This window comes from Apodemus sylvaticus, chromosome 1, assembly GCF_947179515.1.
Source record: "Apodemus sylvaticus chromosome 1, mApoSyl1.1, whole genome shotgun sequence".
Lineage (NCBI taxonomy): Eukaryota > Metazoa > Chordata > Mammalia > Rodentia > Muridae > Apodemus > Apodemus sylvaticus.
In genome coordinates, this window is record NC_067472.1 from 45167850 (window position 1) to 45186331 (window position 18482).

General features: G+C 43.3%; 1 protein-coding gene across 1 annotated transcript in view; it reads left to right on the forward strand.

Moving 5' to 3' along the window:
• Window positions 1-15146, forward strand: part of Pcsk5 (proprotein convertase subtilisin/kexin type 5) — a 424235-nt gene extending 409089 nt beyond the window's left edge. The window contains exons 36-38 of the mRNA XM_052188627.1: window positions 7444-7544; window positions 10044-10230; window positions 14034-15146. Coding sequence (XP_052044587.1) covers window positions 7444-7544; window positions 10044-10230; window positions 14034-14416 — 671 coding nt within the window. The 3' untranslated portion in view covers window positions 14417-15146. The remainder of the gene's footprint in view (window positions 1-7443; window positions 7545-10043; window positions 10231-14033) is intronic.
• The last annotated feature ends 3336 nt before the right edge of the window (window positions 15147-18482 follow it).

The window sequence follows — 18482 nt, forward strand, 5'->3', positions numbered from 1 at the left end:
TCTGGAGTCAGCTTGCTGTGCTGCTGAGGGCCTGTGGTGAGGTCCGTTGTGGAAGCTGGATCGTGAAACAGGGCAGATCAGGAGATGAGCAGGGAAGCCAACTCAACAGGCAGGCAGTGAAGATAAGGAACGGGGAGGAAAGCAGACTCCTACTTCCTGAGCATGCCCACAAGCACCCAACTATCCTCCAGTGGACCCTACTTTCCACTATCTCCAAAGAACCATTAGATTACAAAACCATCAAAAGATCCATCCACTGATTAAGTCAAGACCTAACTGCCTCCCCCAGAGTCTGTCCTCTGGAAACCAAGCCCCCAGTACATGAGCCGTGGGGACATTTCTCTTCAAACTCTAACACTGCTGATAGCAACTATCTAGGGAAATCCATTTATGTTCATTAGTTTAAAAACTCCCTAAGGCACCTGTCTCAAGCTCTCCCAAGCCCCAATACTGTTTCCCAGATGCCAGTGGGACCACCATTTAAGCACTGCCCGGGTGGTACCTTGATGTTATCTCTGGTACAGTTCTGTTTCTTACCCCCTACTGACATACAACACGGTTGAATTTCAAGACCTGTGGACCCTTCCTAAGTAGCCCTCTTGCCAGGAACTGTGGTCACACTGAATCCATGTAAAAGCTCACATTCCTGTTCTCCTTTTCAACACAGCCACGGCTTTCTCAGCCCTTCTGGATACATGGCATTTCTCAGAGTCCTTTGGAGGTTGACTGGCATCACATTACTTTATAGTATCCTGGGTTTAACAAAACAAGGGCATTTTCACACAAGTACATAAAGAACATATTCCCCCTCCACATGTTGCTATATTACCAGTGTAAAGGTGTAGCCCCTGCTGTCCTTAAACACATGATGTGCATGCTTTATCCTCTTAGCCTTTGCTCACAGGAATATACCACTATGCCCAGCTCCCATTTTTAAAGATAATTAGGAGGGAGAAATAGAACAGATTTTATGGGTGTGCTAGGGTTGGGGATGGAATGTGGAGATCAGGTGGGGGCAGAAGGGGAGGAGATAGGGTTGAGGGAGGGGACAGGTGGAACTGAGAGAGATTTGAGGGATGGTATGGAAACCTACCTAGTGCAGTGGGATCTTCCTAAATTATATGAAGGTGATCCTAATGAAGTCTCCCAATAATAAGGGACAGAGAGTCCCAAATAGTCATCCCTTGTCACCAAATGAAGCTTCTAGTACCAAGACTGGGTTGCATTTACTTGAGTTGTTGGCCAAGGGAGTGCCATGAAAATCTCCAAACAGCCTAGGCTGTTGCCAAAACCATGGGATGCTCTCCCCAAACTGACAGCAAGACTCCATTACTGAAGACAGCAATGCCTTCATTGAAAAGTCAGGCTGATGCCCAAGTGGAGCCTTCACACCTATGTTCTAGTATCTTTGGTGTGAGAATGTACTCTGGAAGCTCCCAAAAGAAACATAAACACCAACCCAACCATCCTTTGACCTACAATATATGCCCTACAGATATGCTAAGGTAATGGTGGCAGAGAACCTGTGAGAGTAGCCAACCAATTCATTCCACATATTCTAGAGTCAAGAATGACCCACAGCCACACAAACCCACTCAGCAGCCCCTTGATATGCAACTCTCTCACCGATCCTGCCATGTAGTTCTTCTTCCTTAAAAACAAAACCACAGGACTTTGAGACCCAGCTTGAACGTCCTCTCTAGAGAGCCAGCCTTGGCCCTCCTGGCAAGGCTTCTTCCTCTATGTCAGTTCTGTAATTCAGTGTTTCACCAAAGGTTTCTATGTGACATTTTTCCGGCCCTGGCTGTTAAACTTAGGACCTTACGTATGCTAGGCAGGAACATTTCCCTATCCCAGAGAGCTATATCCCTAGCCTTACATCACATTTTAATTAAATATGTCTATCTCTCCAACTGTGAGCCCCTCCAGGAAGAGCAAGAATTATCAGGGTTATATAACGTCGACTTGTTGCCCTGCTCCCACTCTTTATTACAACCCTTGATAAGTGTTCTCTAAGTGATGAATAAGAAATGAATGCATAGGAGGTAAGTAATTCCTTTGCTTTCCAAAATGGAAAATGCTCAGCTCCAAATGTTGTTTGTCCAGCCTTGACCCCAACGAGTTGTTTCTAAAGATAGCCTTGAATTTTCATTTGCATCCATTTCCCAAATTGCATCCATTTCCCAAATTGCTGGAATTGCAGGCATCTGCCACAGTAGCCAGTTTAGGAAGTGATGGACTGAACCCAGGCTTCACAGATGCTAAGCAAACGCTCTTGGAGTTCACCTGTGTCCCCTGGCCTGCTGTTGATTTTCTTAGCTTTCTTTTATCTGTGTATCTTTGAATGTTCAACTTAAGCTCATTGTAAATAAGTGTTAGGTTTGGGCTCTAACTCTTCTGTCTCTTCCTTCATCCTTATGGGTTTTTTTTGCTGTTGTTTGTTTTGCATCTCTCAATGTAACTCTGGCTATCCTAGAATTTGCTACGAAGACCAGGATACATCCTTACTTCTTAAAATCTGTTTTTCCATTTACTAAACCCATCTCTCCCACCAGAAACTCTATCCAGACTAGGATGATCCATTTTCCCCAGAGGTGACATTCATGGCAGTACAGATCTCTACAAACCAATTAACCGTGTAGAGGGACGGCTTATCTGTTACAGCAGAGTCCTGCCCTAACTGTTTAAGCTCTGAACCCTGGCTTTGGTTCTAGAATCTTGGGAAACACTTAGCTCCTGTTAAGGTTTTTAAAAAAAAAAGTTAAAGTAAAATAAAATAAAGCAACAGCAAAAACTGTTGAGCTTACAACTGCCACTGCCCACTTCCTGTCCTGGCACAGCAGCGGGTGCTTGATCCTGGCCATCCCTGTGTCCTGCCCGTTTCATGAATTGGCAGAGCAAGGTAGCTGGCCCTGACACTGTTCACTGCCTAACTCCTGTCCTGAGCAGAGCAGACAAGTGCTTGATCCTGACACTGTTTTGGGTGTGTTGGCTTTCTGAATCAAAGAAACTTCATCTAAATAATTTAGCCAAATCTCTTTTTCTTGATTTCTTTGCTACTTGTTTCCGAATTCATAAAGCTTCGAATATATCATACTATATCAGAACCTAAGTTTGTGTATGGTCTTTATTTGTATTTATTTATTTTTTGAGGCAAGGTCTTAATATATATATAGCTCTGGCTTGCCTGGAACTCACTATATATACCAAGCCATTCTTGAGCTCACAGAGATCTGCCTGCCTCTGCCTCTGCCTCCTGCCTCTGCCTCTGCCTCTGCCTCTGCCTCTGCCTCTGCCTCTGCCTCTGCCTCTGCCTCTGCCTCTGCCTCTGCCTCTGCCTCTGCCTCTGCCTCTGCCTCTGCCTCTGCCTAAGTGCTTGATTGGATTAAAGGTGTGCCCCTCCATGCTCAGCAATGCCTTTGTATTTTATGTGTCTGAGTGTTTTGCCTGCATGTATGTATGCCAGTACAGGAAGTACATTCAATGCCCACAGAGGCCAGAGAGGGCATAAGATTCAGAAGATGTGGAGGAATGAAGTGGGTACTGGGAGTCAAATCCCCCTCCTCTGAAAGAGCAGCTACTGTTCTTAAGTGCTAAGTCATCTTTCCAGCTCCACGTTTAATTTTTGGATTTATATGTGTTATTAAGGGATAAGCATTGTCTTAGAAGATTGTGTACTAAACTGTTGCCCAAGCTCACTCTGCTAATTCAAAAGCGTTGAATTATTTAGTGCTCTTGGGGACCAGGATGCCTAATACCTGGATCAAACGAGGGCCAACCTGATCGAGTTTCGGGTTTTTGTTGTATGTGCATGGACAGATTTTTGTTTGTCTCTCCCCTCCCCTCCTCTTTTCCTTCTCCCTCTCCTCCCACTCCCTCTCTCTCCTCTTCGCCTCCACCTTCTTCTCCTTCTTCTTCTCCTTCTTCTTCTTCTTCTTCTTCTTCTTCTTCTTCTTCTTCTTCTTCTTCTTCTTCTTCTTCTTCTTCTTCTCCTTCTCCTTCTCCTTCTCCTTCTCCTTCTCCTTCTCCTTCTCCTTCTCCTTCTCCTTCTCCTTCTCCTTCTCCTTCTCCTTCTCCTTCTCCTTCTCCTTCTCCTTCTCCTTCTCCTTCTCCTTCTCCTTCTCCTTCTCCTTCTCCTCCTCCTCCTCCTCCTCCCTCTTCTTCCTCTTCCTCTTCCTCTTCCTCTTCCTCTTCCTCTTCCTCTTCCTCTTCCTCTTCCTCTTCCTCTTCCTCTTCCTCTTCCTCTTCCTCTTCCTCTTCCTCTTCCTCTTCCTCTTCCTCTTCCTCTTCTTCTTCTTCTTCTTCTTCTTCTTCTTCTTCTTCTTCTTCTTCTTCTTCTTCTTCTTCTTCTTCTTCCTCCCCCCCCCTCTCTCTCAGCATGCTGTGTAGACCAGGCTGGCCTTGACCTCACAATCCTACCTTAGACACCTGAACACTGAGATTATCAATGATTGCTACTATATCCAGCCATTATTATCATTGTAGATGCATATGTGTCTACTTCTAACTAATGGTTTTAATGGCTCCATTCCTCCACACATCAAATTTCTAGTGGAATATCTCACATTAGATTTCCAACGGACACCTCAAGCCACTCACTGTTTTCTTAGACCATGTTTTCCTGTTTCTTACCTTGATGAATGGCTTTACCAGGCTCCCCCTTGCCTGACACGGTAACCCAGCATGATCCTTTTTTCTTCTTGATCTCTAGGCCTCTGCAGTTTGTCTCTAAGTCATGTGACATCTTAAATATCTCCCCTCTCTTAGTCATTAGTGTCATTATAACTTGGTTTCTACTCTCACAGTTTGTTGCCAGTTAGTACCAGTTAGTTCAGTGGTTATCCTGTCCCTGCTATGAGCCACCTGGTGGCCATCCAGGCCCCCATGCTGTCAGATGGATCTTACAAGGCAGATACCAGGACACTTAGAAGCATGCCTGCATCTGAGGCTCTTTCCCGACAGGCAGTCCTCAAATTCGCCCCCATCCCACAATACCTCTTACTCAGTCTTCGAATGCAAGCAAGTGACTTACTATAAATCTGAACCAACCCTGCCTCCTGCCTCTCCGAGCACTGACTCCTTCAATCCACTCTGCCAGAATGACTTTCTGCTCCATTACACTCAGCATGTTTTTTCAAAAGCCTTTCCCAGCCTTCCATCCGGTGTTGCCTTTCACTTCTGGGTATCCATTCATCTATTTATTGACTCAACAAACACTTATCCAGCCATCTTGGATATCAGATTCCTGGAAACCAGGGTAGTTTACTTTGTGTCATTTTCATTCTTGTATTTGTTTTCAGAAACTGTTGCTATGATTTAAAAAAATATATCTGACCAAAAAAAATTTGGGGGAAGGAATCATTTATTTTAGGTCATACTTCTAGATTATGGTTTATCATCATAGCGGAGAAGGCATAGCAGAGAAGCAAGAACTGAAAAGTACTCAGTTACATCCACACATAAATGTGGTAAATAACTGTATTGTCATCTGCTAAACCTGACAGCCCTAGTTTCTACCCGTTAGTGCTGTACAGTGAGCCAGGGAGGGCCATCATTAGGTAAGTTAATATGTCTTAACATAGGCACATCACGACAAAGCACATACATATTTGAACATTTTTAGTGTGGATTGGAGATATCATTTATGATGTCAGAGGATGGTTGTAAGAACTCTATTCTTCTCTAATGGACTTGAAATTTCCTCCCAAATTAAGGATGGCAACTTTGAGCAGGCCTTTCCCAAGCTCATCAACACAGGATCCCCAAGACAAGATTTCAGGGGTGATGGGCAGCACTGGGTGGATCTGGAGAAAGCCCACATGTTGTCTTCTTTGTCTTTGTGTGTGCAGCTTGGGCCTGGAACTCACTGCTAGCCATTTCTGACCTCCGTGTTCATCTCCTCTGCTGACCTTAGAATGCCGCACACCTTTTACTAGTTACTGGATCTTGTATTAACTTGGGTTTTGAAACACACAGATTACAGAAGTTGAGGATTTTCCCCAACCTTAGGCTGTAAATTAAATAGAAAAAAAAAGTGTAAATGTTTCCGAAACATTAACTGTCACACTAAGGAGGACATGGGGAACAAATAGAGAAAAAGTTGGCAGTTTGAATGAGCAGAGTACCTGTGCTTCACCCATTTTGACTGTCCAGTAAGTTTAGTTGTTAAGAAGAAAGCTATTTGATGGCCATGGGGCACACACCTGCAACTCCAGTGCTTGGACGACTGGGGTGGGAGGAGCAGGGAAGGTTGAAGTCAGCCTGGGCTACACAGAGAGTGACATCCTGTTGGGAAAAGGAAGAGGATGGGAACACAGGGGGGGTAAAAGATGGGATGGAAAGGGGAGAGGAGGGAAGGGAAGAGGAGGGGGAGAGAAAAGGAGGGGAGAAAAGTGGAAAGGAGCGGGAGGAGAGGAAAGAGAAAAACACCATTCTGAAGCACTGGGAGTCAGGGAGGTGGGTGTGCCACACAGAGACCTAATCTATACCCATGTGTGCAACTGGTTAGTTATTACCTTCCTCTAATATGCTCACCATTTTATTCATCCTCCCCACACAGTATAAACCCTGAAATTTCTTAAGCCAACTTTCTACCCATTGCTCCTCACAGCCAAATTCTAGGCCCACGCTGTGTGAGTTGAACTCACTGGGCTGGTTTGGGGGAGGGGGATAAAAATAGGGTAGGTCAGTGTAAGGCAAAGCAGATGGTGAGCTGTTCTGAATTTTAAGGAAATGTGGAAAGGTCTGTCTCCCCAGCCTCAAGGCCCCTTAGAAGCAGTAATAGAGTCTCTTAGCCTTGAAAAACAAAACAAAACCAAAAAAAAAAAGAAAGAAAGAAAGAAAGAAAGAAAGAAAGAAAGAAAGAAAGAAAGAAAGAAAGAAAGAAAGAAAGAAAGAAAGAAAGCGAGGAATGCTTTTGAAACTTGAGGGGCCCAGGTGTAGCCTGTGGTAGACCCTCTGCCCAGCATGTCCAAGGAAGGCCCTGGGTTCTATCTCCAGCTGGAAAAAGGAAGCCTTTCTTTTTTCTACCATCAAATGTTTGTGGTTTCCCTGAGGATTTGAAATCCCCTTTGCTAGATAGTTTGAAATCCGGATTATTATATACATAGCCTCCCTGCTGTGTAACAGGCTGCAGACCCATGTGACTGGAACAACGGACTGCTTCCTTTCGAAATTGGCATTCCTCATTTTCTAGAAATCTTTTGCTGTGACATACAAGCTCTCATCCTCAAATTCTCAGTGTCCAGACTGGGAGTCTCCAAGATGAGACTGTAAGTCTTTATGTTGTCTTGTGGACACTTGTCACAGCCTCAGGCCCCTTCCAGCTTCAATGTGCTTGACAACTTCCTTACTCCCAAGTGCTCTGACATCAAGACAGAAGTTAGAATCTGAAATCTGTCTCACAATGTGTTTTCTCTCTCTCTCTCTCTCTTTCTCTTTCAGGAAAGGAGGCATGGAACTGTTTGTCCTGTGTATGGAGCTATCACCTTCAGAAAGGAATTTGCATCCCGGAATGTATTATAGGGGAGTACAGAGAGGGAAAGGTATTGAGACCTGGGGTTGGAGTATGCTCTCCCACTCACACCCATGGGGCGCTCAGTTAAAATGGTCTACATATCCCTGTACTCCACACAGCCTACATATCCCTATACTCCACACAGCCTACATATCCCTGTATTCCACACAGCCTTCATATCCCTGTACTCCACACAGCCTACATATCCCTGTACTCCACATAGCCTCCATATCCCTGTACTCCACACAGCCTACATATCCCTGTACTCCACACAGCCTACATATCCCTGTACTTTGCACAGCCTACATTTAGCACTCTACCATCTCTTTCACTCATAAAACAGTCAAGCTACCAACCTTCAGCTTCCACTGATTCATGGGAACCGAAAGGATCTAAGATAACTTGATCCTTATAGCCATTCGCTATGACCACAGGGGAAGCTCATTCTCCATTACAACAGAAACACAAGCTCTCCTCTTTCTGGCTGTCTGAACAGACATGCACGTGAACATGGGAGGAAGATTGCTGGCCCTGCTCTTCCATTTCCTCCGCATCTTACAATGAGTATAGGATAACCAGCTTTCCTGGGAGCCTCGGATCTTCTGAATCCATTCACTTCTTGGTTGTGTTTCTAAACTAGAAACCATAAGAAAATGCATCGATGGTTACATTAAAATAAATCAACACATTTACATATAAGCTCTCTTTGAATTCTGACATGGATGTTAAATTTCAGAGAATCAGGCACCAAGAAGTTTAAGAATTTCCTGATGATCATGTGGATAGAAGTAACATAGGTAGGACCACACCCAGAAGATTTGACAAGAGCTTCGGAAAACACTCTATCTTCATTGTAGATACTCCCAACTGCTTCGAGCAAAGCAATTCCCACTCCTCTTTTCCTGTTCTTTTCATGTATTTATTTTCAGTGGTGCCTAACACACACATGGCAAGTGCTCACCACTGAGCACCTAACCTCGTGTTTCTCCTCCTTGTCACTGAAGGCATGGATGTACAGTAAGGCAGTATTGTCTGGGCCATTAACATGGCTTAGTAAGCAAAAACCAGCAACTTAAGTATAATCCTCAGATCCCATGGTGAAAGGAGGTAACCAGCTCCTAAAAGTTGTCCCCTGACTTACGCATGCATGCCTGCATATGCATCTATATGTACACATATATACACACCACCACCAGCAACAACTATTATTATTATTATTATTTATTATTATTTAAATGGGGTGTCTTTCCATAACCTATATTTCTAGTACCAGAGGAGAGAATTGTTGCCATCAACTTTGAACCCTCTTTCAATGAGTTTTAATTGTTTTTGTTATAATCTCCGATTATATTCTGAGTCTGGGCACAAGAAAGAAGCAGATACCTAATACAAAAGAGCAAGGGCCAAAGAAAACCACAGCACTGGCTTGATGGAAAGTTGAAGTCGAATCCCAGCATTCAGGAGGCTGAGCACAGGAGCAGGAGGATCAATGAAGCCAGCCCAGGCTACATAGCAAGATCTTACCTAGATAGATAGGTAGATAGATGATAGATAGATAGATAGATAGATAGATAGATAGATAGATAGATAGATATATGATAGATAGATATGATAGATAGATAGATGATAGATAGATAGATAGATAGATAGATGATAGATAGATAGATAGATAGATAGATAGATGATAGATAAATAGGTAGGTAGGTAGGTAGGTAGATAGATAGATAGATAGATAGATAGATAGATAGATAGATGATAGATAATAGATAGATAGACAGATAGATAGATATAGATATGATAGATAGATAGACCTTAGAGAGATAGATGATAGAGATAGATGGTAGATGGATAGATGATAGATAGATAGATAGATAGATAGATAGATAGATAGATAGATAGATAGACATAGATAGACCAACAACAACAAAAACTGCAAATAGATACAAAAGTGAAAAGAAATGGAAACCAATGAGCCACCTATGTGCTGACAAATACAAAGCCCTGGGAATTGCATCCTATTGGAAACCACTAGAAGGCAGCCACTGCCACCCTGCTCTGCTCCTGAGGTTCCAAGTGAGAGTAGTGATGTCAGGATTCACAGTCTAGATACTGAGAAGGAATCAGTCACCGACTAGTTCCTGGAATATTGCTTTTGCAAAGTGCAGTGATGTGGAAATGCCTAGGCTGCAAAAGTGTATAGCAAAGTTAGACACAACTGGTCCTTGACCCGGCTGCCTTTGAATTTGTTACATTGTAACAAAATCCTCCAGAAGCCTGCAATTCTCCTACTATTATTCCTGGCGTCTCAGAGGTCAAGGTCCAACTAAGGTTTCCTCCAGTTGTACACTTTGGTTTGGTCTTTTGCCCAGCACAGATAAAATAGACTAGAACAGCCACACCACCTTAGCACCACCATTAATCGCATTCCTCCCTGCTCACAGAGACAAGAGAAAATAACCATTTGAGAACTCCAGCACCTAGTCAAAACCTCTGCACTCAAAAACCACCTCTTTCCCATTCTTAACAGGGAGAAAACTTTAACTGTGAAAAATGCCACGAGAGCTGCATGGAATGCAAGGGTCCCGGCAGCAAGAACTGCACCGGGTGTTCAGCTGGCCTGCTGCTAGACATGGATGACAACCGCTGTCTCCACTGCTGCAATGCCTCCCACACCCACAGATCCCAGGACTGCTGTGACTGCCAGAGCTCCACAGGTGAGGGCAGGTGGGGCAGCCTACAGGAAACTGGCACACCCTCAGAAAGCTGATGGGGACAAAGTGGAAGAAGTATGAAGAGTTCGCAGAGTGCCTACTGTGTGCCTACCTACTCGGAACCTCCTGGCTCGCAAATTGGCTTTGTTTTCAGCACTGTGACAGATACCTGAGGAGAACTATTTAAAGCTCATGGTGTCAGAGATTTTAAGTTCATGGTCATTTAACTCTGGTGCTTCTAGGCAACGGTGAGCCTCAGCCGCATGTTAGAAAGCGTGAGGTAGAGCATCACAGCTCACACTTGGCAGTCAGGAAGCAGAGAAGTTGGAGAAACTGCATCCTTCTGGGGCATGCCCCAGTAACCTATTTCCTCCAACTGGAACCCATTTTTCACCACCTTCAAGTAAGGCCATCATATTATGTATCCATCAACAGACACATCTATTGAATAGGTCAATTCCTCAGGATCTGTCACGCCCCATAAGTTCATCAACTGGCAACCAAGGCCCCACGTCTTTGGGGGAGATATCTCAGGTTCAAACCTTAATCAACCAGACCCCATTTTAGCAACAAAGAGACAGAGTCCCTAAGGTTGGACTATCCCGCCCCAGTCCAGAGCAATAGGTAAGAGGCTCATGTAGAGCCAGGCTTAATGAATGGTACTTGTATGTAATCTAAACACTTAGGACATAGAGGCAAGAAGATCAAGAGTTCAGGGCCACTCTCAGCTAAATTGAAAGTTTGAGAGACCATCTGGGGCTACCTCAATTTTTTGAGACTTCATATTTTAAGAAAAATCACATAAGCACATGCACACTGCAGATGCTCAACTGGAATTTGAGCATGGGCCTACTAGACTACAAAGCCCCAAAACCTCACATTCTTTGAACAATTATGCTGCCCCCATCTTAATGAAGTCTAGAATTTGATCTTCATAAAGATCAAATTTTTGGTTCTTTCTTTTTCTTTGCTCCTAAGGGAAAGGGAAAAAGGAATTGGTTATCTTGACTCTACTGAAACTCACTCTAATCTAGCTCAAATCTAGCCATGTCTTTAAAGATTTGAAGCATTTTAGAAATAAGATATCACTGAAAGCTAAGAATAAATGAAACAACTTTGCCAATTCCAAGCCTTCAACATTCCTCCAACCTCCAACCCCATCCATGTATATTAAAACTTAGAAAGATCCGAGGGCCTGGAGATGGCTCAGCTTTTAAGAGCATCCATATGGCTTCTTGCAGTGTATGTAACTCCTGTTTCAGGAAATCCAGTGTCCTATTCTGGTTCCTGAGGCATCAGACACACATGTAGGGCACATATATGCATGCAGGTAAAAACCTCATATATACAAGTGCACGACAAGAATTTTACTGCTGAACCACCAATGTAAGCCATTCTTACACATAAAAAATAAAAATGAGTACATCTTCAAACAAAATGAAACTTAAGGTTTCTGAATGGAGTGATCCTCTCTATATGGAAAACATACTCTTGAAACACATTTCTCCTCTATAAATAGACCAGTTAGCTCCACGGATTCAGCAGTATCATGCCCTACCAAAACCAGTAAATGGTATGTTTGTCCACTTGTAAGTAAAGAAACTCTGAAAGTCAAAACTAATACCAGCCATGGACTTATCTCTTTATCTCAGCCTTTCAGTTAGTTTACAAGTATCACCTTTCCAATTAGTCCTCTCCTCCCCCAGATTTCCTATACACCAAGAGCAATTGGTTTCTCCAGATCCTCATCTGCACCTCCCTGCAGGATCCAATGCAGGGTTGTCAGCTTAGAGCAACAGGCCTCATTGCATCAATGTGTTTAAATGAAACCTTAAGCATAAACTTCTTGAGAGCAATTTCTGAATGTTTGTTCTAAGAAAGAATTTAATCATTTTTCCCAGTTCCTAAAAATTATCTAAGGCAACCCTTCCAAAGGAAAAAGAAAGGAAGAAAGGAGGGAAGGAAGAAGAAAGGAAGGAAAGAGAAAGAAAGAAAGAAAGAAAGAAAGAAAGAAAGAAAGAAAGAAAGAAAGAAAGAAAGAAAGAAAGGAAGGAAGGAAGGAAGGAAGGAAGGAAGGAAGGAAGGAAGGAAGGAAGGAAGGAAGGAAGGAAGGAAGGAAGGAAGGAAGGAAGGAAGTCTTCTTGGGCTAAGGATGAAGGTCCATGCTAGAAAGTTACCATAATATAGATATGAAGAGAAATAAAGAGCCCAGATATTCAAGCTTAATTGTACCTTTGATACTAAGACAGCTTCCTCCTACAGAGAAACCAAATGGTAGAGGCTGGCCCTGGGCCAGTGACCTAATACCAAAGATAGTAAGAAATGAGTGCATCCAGCACCCTGAAAAGAAAACATCCCCCAAAACAACCTCCAAGGGTCCACTATATAGATTCTTCTTCCTCAGGAACCACGTGCCACAGGCAGATTACTTTCCTGTCCATCTAGTATGATCATATTTCCTCCAGGGGACAAGTCTGTGCTGACATAAGTAATGTTAAATACAGTAACAATAATAGTGCTATTTTAGAGGAAACATTTTTTGCATGATAGGCAAGATCCTGTTAGAATGAAATAGAAACCCCATTAAACACCACTGCAGGGGTGGGGGGGTGGGGGGTGGGGGGAGCAGTGTGTCAGTCACTGGGGTTACTCAGTTGCAGGAGTGCTGCAAGGTCCCTATGGAGGGGTAGAGAATGTTAGAGAAAGTGGGGAATGGAGGGTGAGGGGAGGAAGAGCCTGCTACATATTAAAATCTCTACAACCAATGGGGCAGATAGCTTTTCCTCATACTTTTTTTCTTTACTGTATAGTAGATTACAATGAAAAGGAAATAAAATCAAAGTACTCAAGTCATACTGCCTGAATGAATGAATGAATGAATGAATATAAAATAAGAAAAATCAGCTAAATGCTCAGGTTATGGTTAACTCTTCGGTGGAGCTTTTTTGGTCCTGTCTGGTCCTGAGTGTGTGTGTGTGTGTGTGTGTGTGTGTGTGTGCACACGTGTTGGTGCACACGTGTGTGGTCTCACGCAAACACCAAACACGTCGGTGTTTTCAGTGAAGCCCTGAAAACAGAAGCTTATGACTAAGAAAGGGCAGGGCTCTGGAATTCAATATTTTCAATTATGCTATAAATCCCTTGTCATTTAAGATGGTAGTCAGAATGTTAAGATAATAGAGTATTCTGTTTCTTGCTCAGGGAGTGCCCTCAGTGATCAGAGAATTTGCCTCCAGAATCCCACTTGAATTTGAAGTTAATGGGTTGGAAAATCCACTTGTTTTACAAACCAGTTCTCATTTATCGCAACAAATTGGTCCCAGAATTTTCCAAGGCCACAAATGACTAAGAGTCTGTGGGCTTTATAAATTAAGCTTTCTTGTTCTTGAAGGGTGGGAGAGTCATGTTGGACCGTCTAAAAGATAGCTAGAGAGAAAACTCCATTTTAGAAATAAAAAATCCGAGTTCTTGTTTAGCAATAAAGGAAAAGCAAAAAGCAAACAACAAAAACCCATTTCTCAGGAATCAACAAATCACTGAGAAGACTGAACCCTGAGAGACTGGCCCAGGAAACGGGGATCTGGGGTCCCTTTTGGATTTCAAACAGCGTTCTAGGAGCGTTGGTTGGTTTTATCAGATATGGACTGGTACATATTGAGTTTTTGTAGTGGCTGCCTCTTAAGAAAATGAAAAAAACATGATTCTACAATTTTAGGTGTAAAAAGTTCTTTACTTCACAGTTTGATTTTCCCAATTCTGTTTCTTTTTTCCCCTTTGCTGCTGCCTCTGGGACGGCCTTCCATCAGATGAGTGTATTCTTCCGTTCAGCGAGGTTGAGTTCTATGAACACACTAAGACTGCTCTGCTGGTGACCTCAGGAGCCACGCTGCTGCTGCTACTGGGGGCTGCTGTGGTCGTGTGGCGGAAGTCCCGAAGCCAACCTGTGGCAAAGGGGCGCTACGAAAAGCTGGCAGAGCCCACCGTGTCATACTCCTCCTACAGGAGCAGCTATCTTGATGAGGACCAGGTGATTGAGTACAGGGACCGGGACTACGATGAAGATGATGAGGACGACATCGTCTATATGGGCCAAGATGGCACTGTCTACCGGAAGTTCAAGTACGGGCTGCTGGATGAGATGGAGGATGATGAGCTGGAGTACGATGATGAGAGCTACTCTTACCAATAAACAGAGTCCCTCCCACCTCAACCCTAACCCCCACCTCCCATCCCTTCCTGGTCCCCAGCGCTCTCAACCTTCTGGAAGCGACATTGGCTGAGGTCCAAGTGTTTGTTTTGTCCTTACCTTGCATCCAACCTGAGTATGTAGGCATGCTGGAGTGTGCTGTGCTGCTTTTGACTAGCTGAGTGCAATGAACAGATCCCGCAAGGGGACAATTCGAAGGCATTTCCCCAGAGGGTATGTCAAAGCATTAAATGCTGGAAGCGAAAAAGGAATGAGATCTGTTGAACATTCTAATGTGATTTTTAACGTGGATGGAGGAGAAGACCTGTAAGGATTCTGCTTCCAAACTGTACTTGGAGACCCAACTCCACAACTGCTACCTTCTGGAATTCTGATATTTTACTAAATAAAGGGAAAATGGAGTACTGGAGAGTTGTTGGGACTGGGATGGGAGGACTCTCCCCTTTCGATTGTGTTTTTTTAAAAAAAATCTGTAATGACCAAGAAAAGGAACTTGCAATTTCTTTAACAGTTCTTTTGAAGAGCAACCATTGCTCCTTTGTCTGCTTAGGACCCATCTAAAATGAAAGGATTAGTGGGCAGCCTCGTAGCTGACAGAGCACATGCTCCCTGGGCCCAGCTCCTTTGCGGAAACCCAGAACCATAACGATGCAAGAGCAGAGAAAGCTCAGATGGAAGAAGGCAGCACCAGGGCCAGAAGGAAGAAAATTGTTTCCAAGACTCTCACCCTTGTGATTTTTCTAAGAGCCTCTTTGGTAGGAAATAATAAAAGAAAAATTGTAGTAATAACCTACCCCAAAAGACAAAAATTTCACTCACTCTCAAAAATTAAATAAAGACTTTAGCTGCTAAATCAGACCAAAGCTGTCATCAATGAGTCCTTGAAGAATCTTAGACTTTCCATAAGAAAAGGTGTGCCAGAGCCTAACCTTAAAGAAATTCCCATCAGGGCTCTCACAGGCTGCAAACAGCTGCCCTATCTCTTCACTCCTGCGATTTGTTTTGTTCCTAAGCTTCTCCGACTCTTTTTCCACTCCCGTCAAGTGTGTTTGTTTATGCAGCTGTGAGCACTTTTTCTGAAGATGGTAGTTCTTAGGGCACTGAGTGCAAAATGACACAAACAGAATCCCTAGGGCAATGCTATGTGTAGACTACCAATTATGATGGTGACATCATCGGTTGATGACAATCATAATACGATAAATCACATACCTACCATGCTGTAGGCACTAAGCTAATTAACATCTCTCCCCCACTTCATACTTAACAAACCCACCAAATGTTATCATCCATCCCTTATTTTCACAGAAAATCTGATGCTTCCAAAAAGGCTAAGCTACTTAGCTCAAGGTCACAACGGGTCAAGATTCAAGGAATAAGAATGATCTTAAAGCATGTATTCTTAATAGCACTGCTCCGCTGACAGTGTGAAAACGGGCATCCTAAATACAATAAAACTATGTCCATTACTTTATTCTGTGACAGTTATCCTACATACTATAGTAACATCTGTCAACATAAATAACATTTACTTATAGGAAATTCCAGTGCTTATGTGTAACATAACATCTGTCAACATAAATAACATTTACTTATAGGAAATTCCAGTGCTTATGTGTGTTTCTTTAGAGAATAGCTTTTAGGACACAGATCATTAAATAGTTTCTGCCAACATCTAGGTTTCTTTTCAGGCTTTCTGAGCTAAACGGCCTTTGTCAGGACAGCTCAGACCTGCCGTGGGAGCATGCGTGGAACCAGTACAAAATTAAACTGTAAGTAAGCTGTGCTCTGGCAACACTTTTCTTATGGGCACTAATATCTGAATGTCAAGTCATTGTCACATATCATGAAATAAAATTCTTTTGATGGCCATTAAAAAAAATAAAAGATGAGATCCCCAAATCTAGCAACAGGTAGCTTCAAACTCATCAGACATCACATGAATCACATATACACTAGGATAAAGTTCCTAAATATTTGATCATTTAAAATGATCTCTTCAAAATCCATTTGACTGGTCACTTTTCAGCCTTTAAACTAGCTTTAAAGAATCACCTTCATAACGATGGAAGAATCCATCCCTTGCTATGTAATTCCAGAGTCCAACTAGAGAAACAAGTAACTCTGAGCATATGTCATTCATCTTCCTTGAGAACATAGAGGCAGGTTGAGATGCTCTCAGTAGCCTACAAAAACATTTTCCCAAGAAAAATATGTGTGCACTTACATACTGACTTGAAATACAAAATAAAAAAAAAATTGTATTGTTACTCTTTGCGATCCACAAAGAAAGACACCTTGTGTCTGTGGGTGATTAAGACCCAGCCGCCTGTCTTTGTAGACATAACGCATTACTCTCAAACTGCCTTTGAATTCTATGCTAGAGATGCCCTAATGGATAAACATGTGGTTGAAAAATACCTTTTGGTTTTTTGTTTCAAATAACTTGAAAATGTTAAGACTGGGGGTACACATGGTTCCAGCCAAAAATGTGGCAAAGGAATGCCTTGTTGGGCATCAGTGGGAGGAGTGGTCTTTGGTCAGGTAAAGGCTCAATAGAGGCCCCAACAAAGGGAAACGGATGGAGGGGGGCTGGGGAGGGAGGTGGGAGTATGCTGGGTAGAGGGGCATACACATGGAGGCAGGGGGTGGGAGGAGGGGCAGGAAATCTTTGGGGAGGGGGGGTCTTTTGGGAGGGGGAAATTGGGAAAGGTTTTACCATTGGCAATGTAAATGAAGATACTCAATTAAAAAAAAAATAAATAAATTTAAAAAAGAAAAGAGAAAGAAAATGTTAAGACTAGAAATGCACCAGGAGACTGAGTAAAGATCTCACAGGATTCTGGCTCCACGAAAGGAATGTTAAATAGGAAGCAAAGTGAGATCAAGAACAGAGACTGCTACAGAGACTTGCTTATTGAGGGACTATTTCTCAGCATTTTCATGTGCATGGTATTATGCTGTATAATAGCTGCAGAACGGTAGTCGTTCTGAGTTTTTCTGCTTTAATCTAGCCATGCCCAAAGCTGAGCAAGTGTTACCGTTGATGAATTTCCTCTCCAATAAATGGATCCCGTCTCTCTTTCAGCCCCATCACCAGCGCCTCATCCCTAGCATTACTGAATTTCAATCTTTCTCCACTTTTTTTTCTCACTCCTGCTAGCAAAGGCCATGCAGGAGTAGACAGGCTGACGTAACCTGTAATCTCAGCACTCAGGAAACTGAAAATGAGGATCAGGTCAGGACGAAAGAGAAGAGACAGACAGAAACAGACAGAGACCGACGCCATGAGATGGCTCAGCTCTTGTGCAGGCTTGGCAATGGCGAAAGGAGAAAACTGCCTTCTGTAAAGTTGACTCTGACCTACGCACGTGCACCATGGCACACACACAAACAATAATAATAAAAAGAATGCTTTAAAGCTAGTCATAGTGCCTTGTGCTTGTCATTCCAGCACGTGAGACAGTGAGACAGGAGGATTGCCATGAGAGCAAAGCCAGCTTGGGCGATCGATCGGGTGTTTGAGGAAAGCCTGAACAACACTGTAGACCACATATTTCAACAAGGTTGACTCCAGGGTGATCTCATGGGAGCGACATTCAGCTTCTGGTCACTTGGTCCTCACTTGTCTTTAAACTTCTCACCCACAGTTCCCTGGCCCCTCCCGCCTTCCCAGCCTCCCCTCTTATACTCCCCCAGCACCAAATAGCTTCTGGGCTCTTGGAATACCATGTTGTTCCTCACATCCTTCAGTGTGTGTTGACCATCCTCTTGGGAAGTTGCTTTTGCAGCCTTAACCAGAAGGAAAATTCCTTGTCATCTTTTAAAATTGCGCTCTCCTGTCATCCATCCTGGGAGGTCTTCCTCGGTCACATCCTCATGGGTCTTCTATGTAGACACTCTGTATGGACATAGAGTTTCTTCACCTTACCTTTTGATTCTGTTTGCGTACCTATGTGTACACAAAATCTGGTTACTCTTTCAGACGGCTACTGTCTCCTTCCAGAATATAGGACACAGTGCCCAACACTTGGTGTGTGTGTGTGTG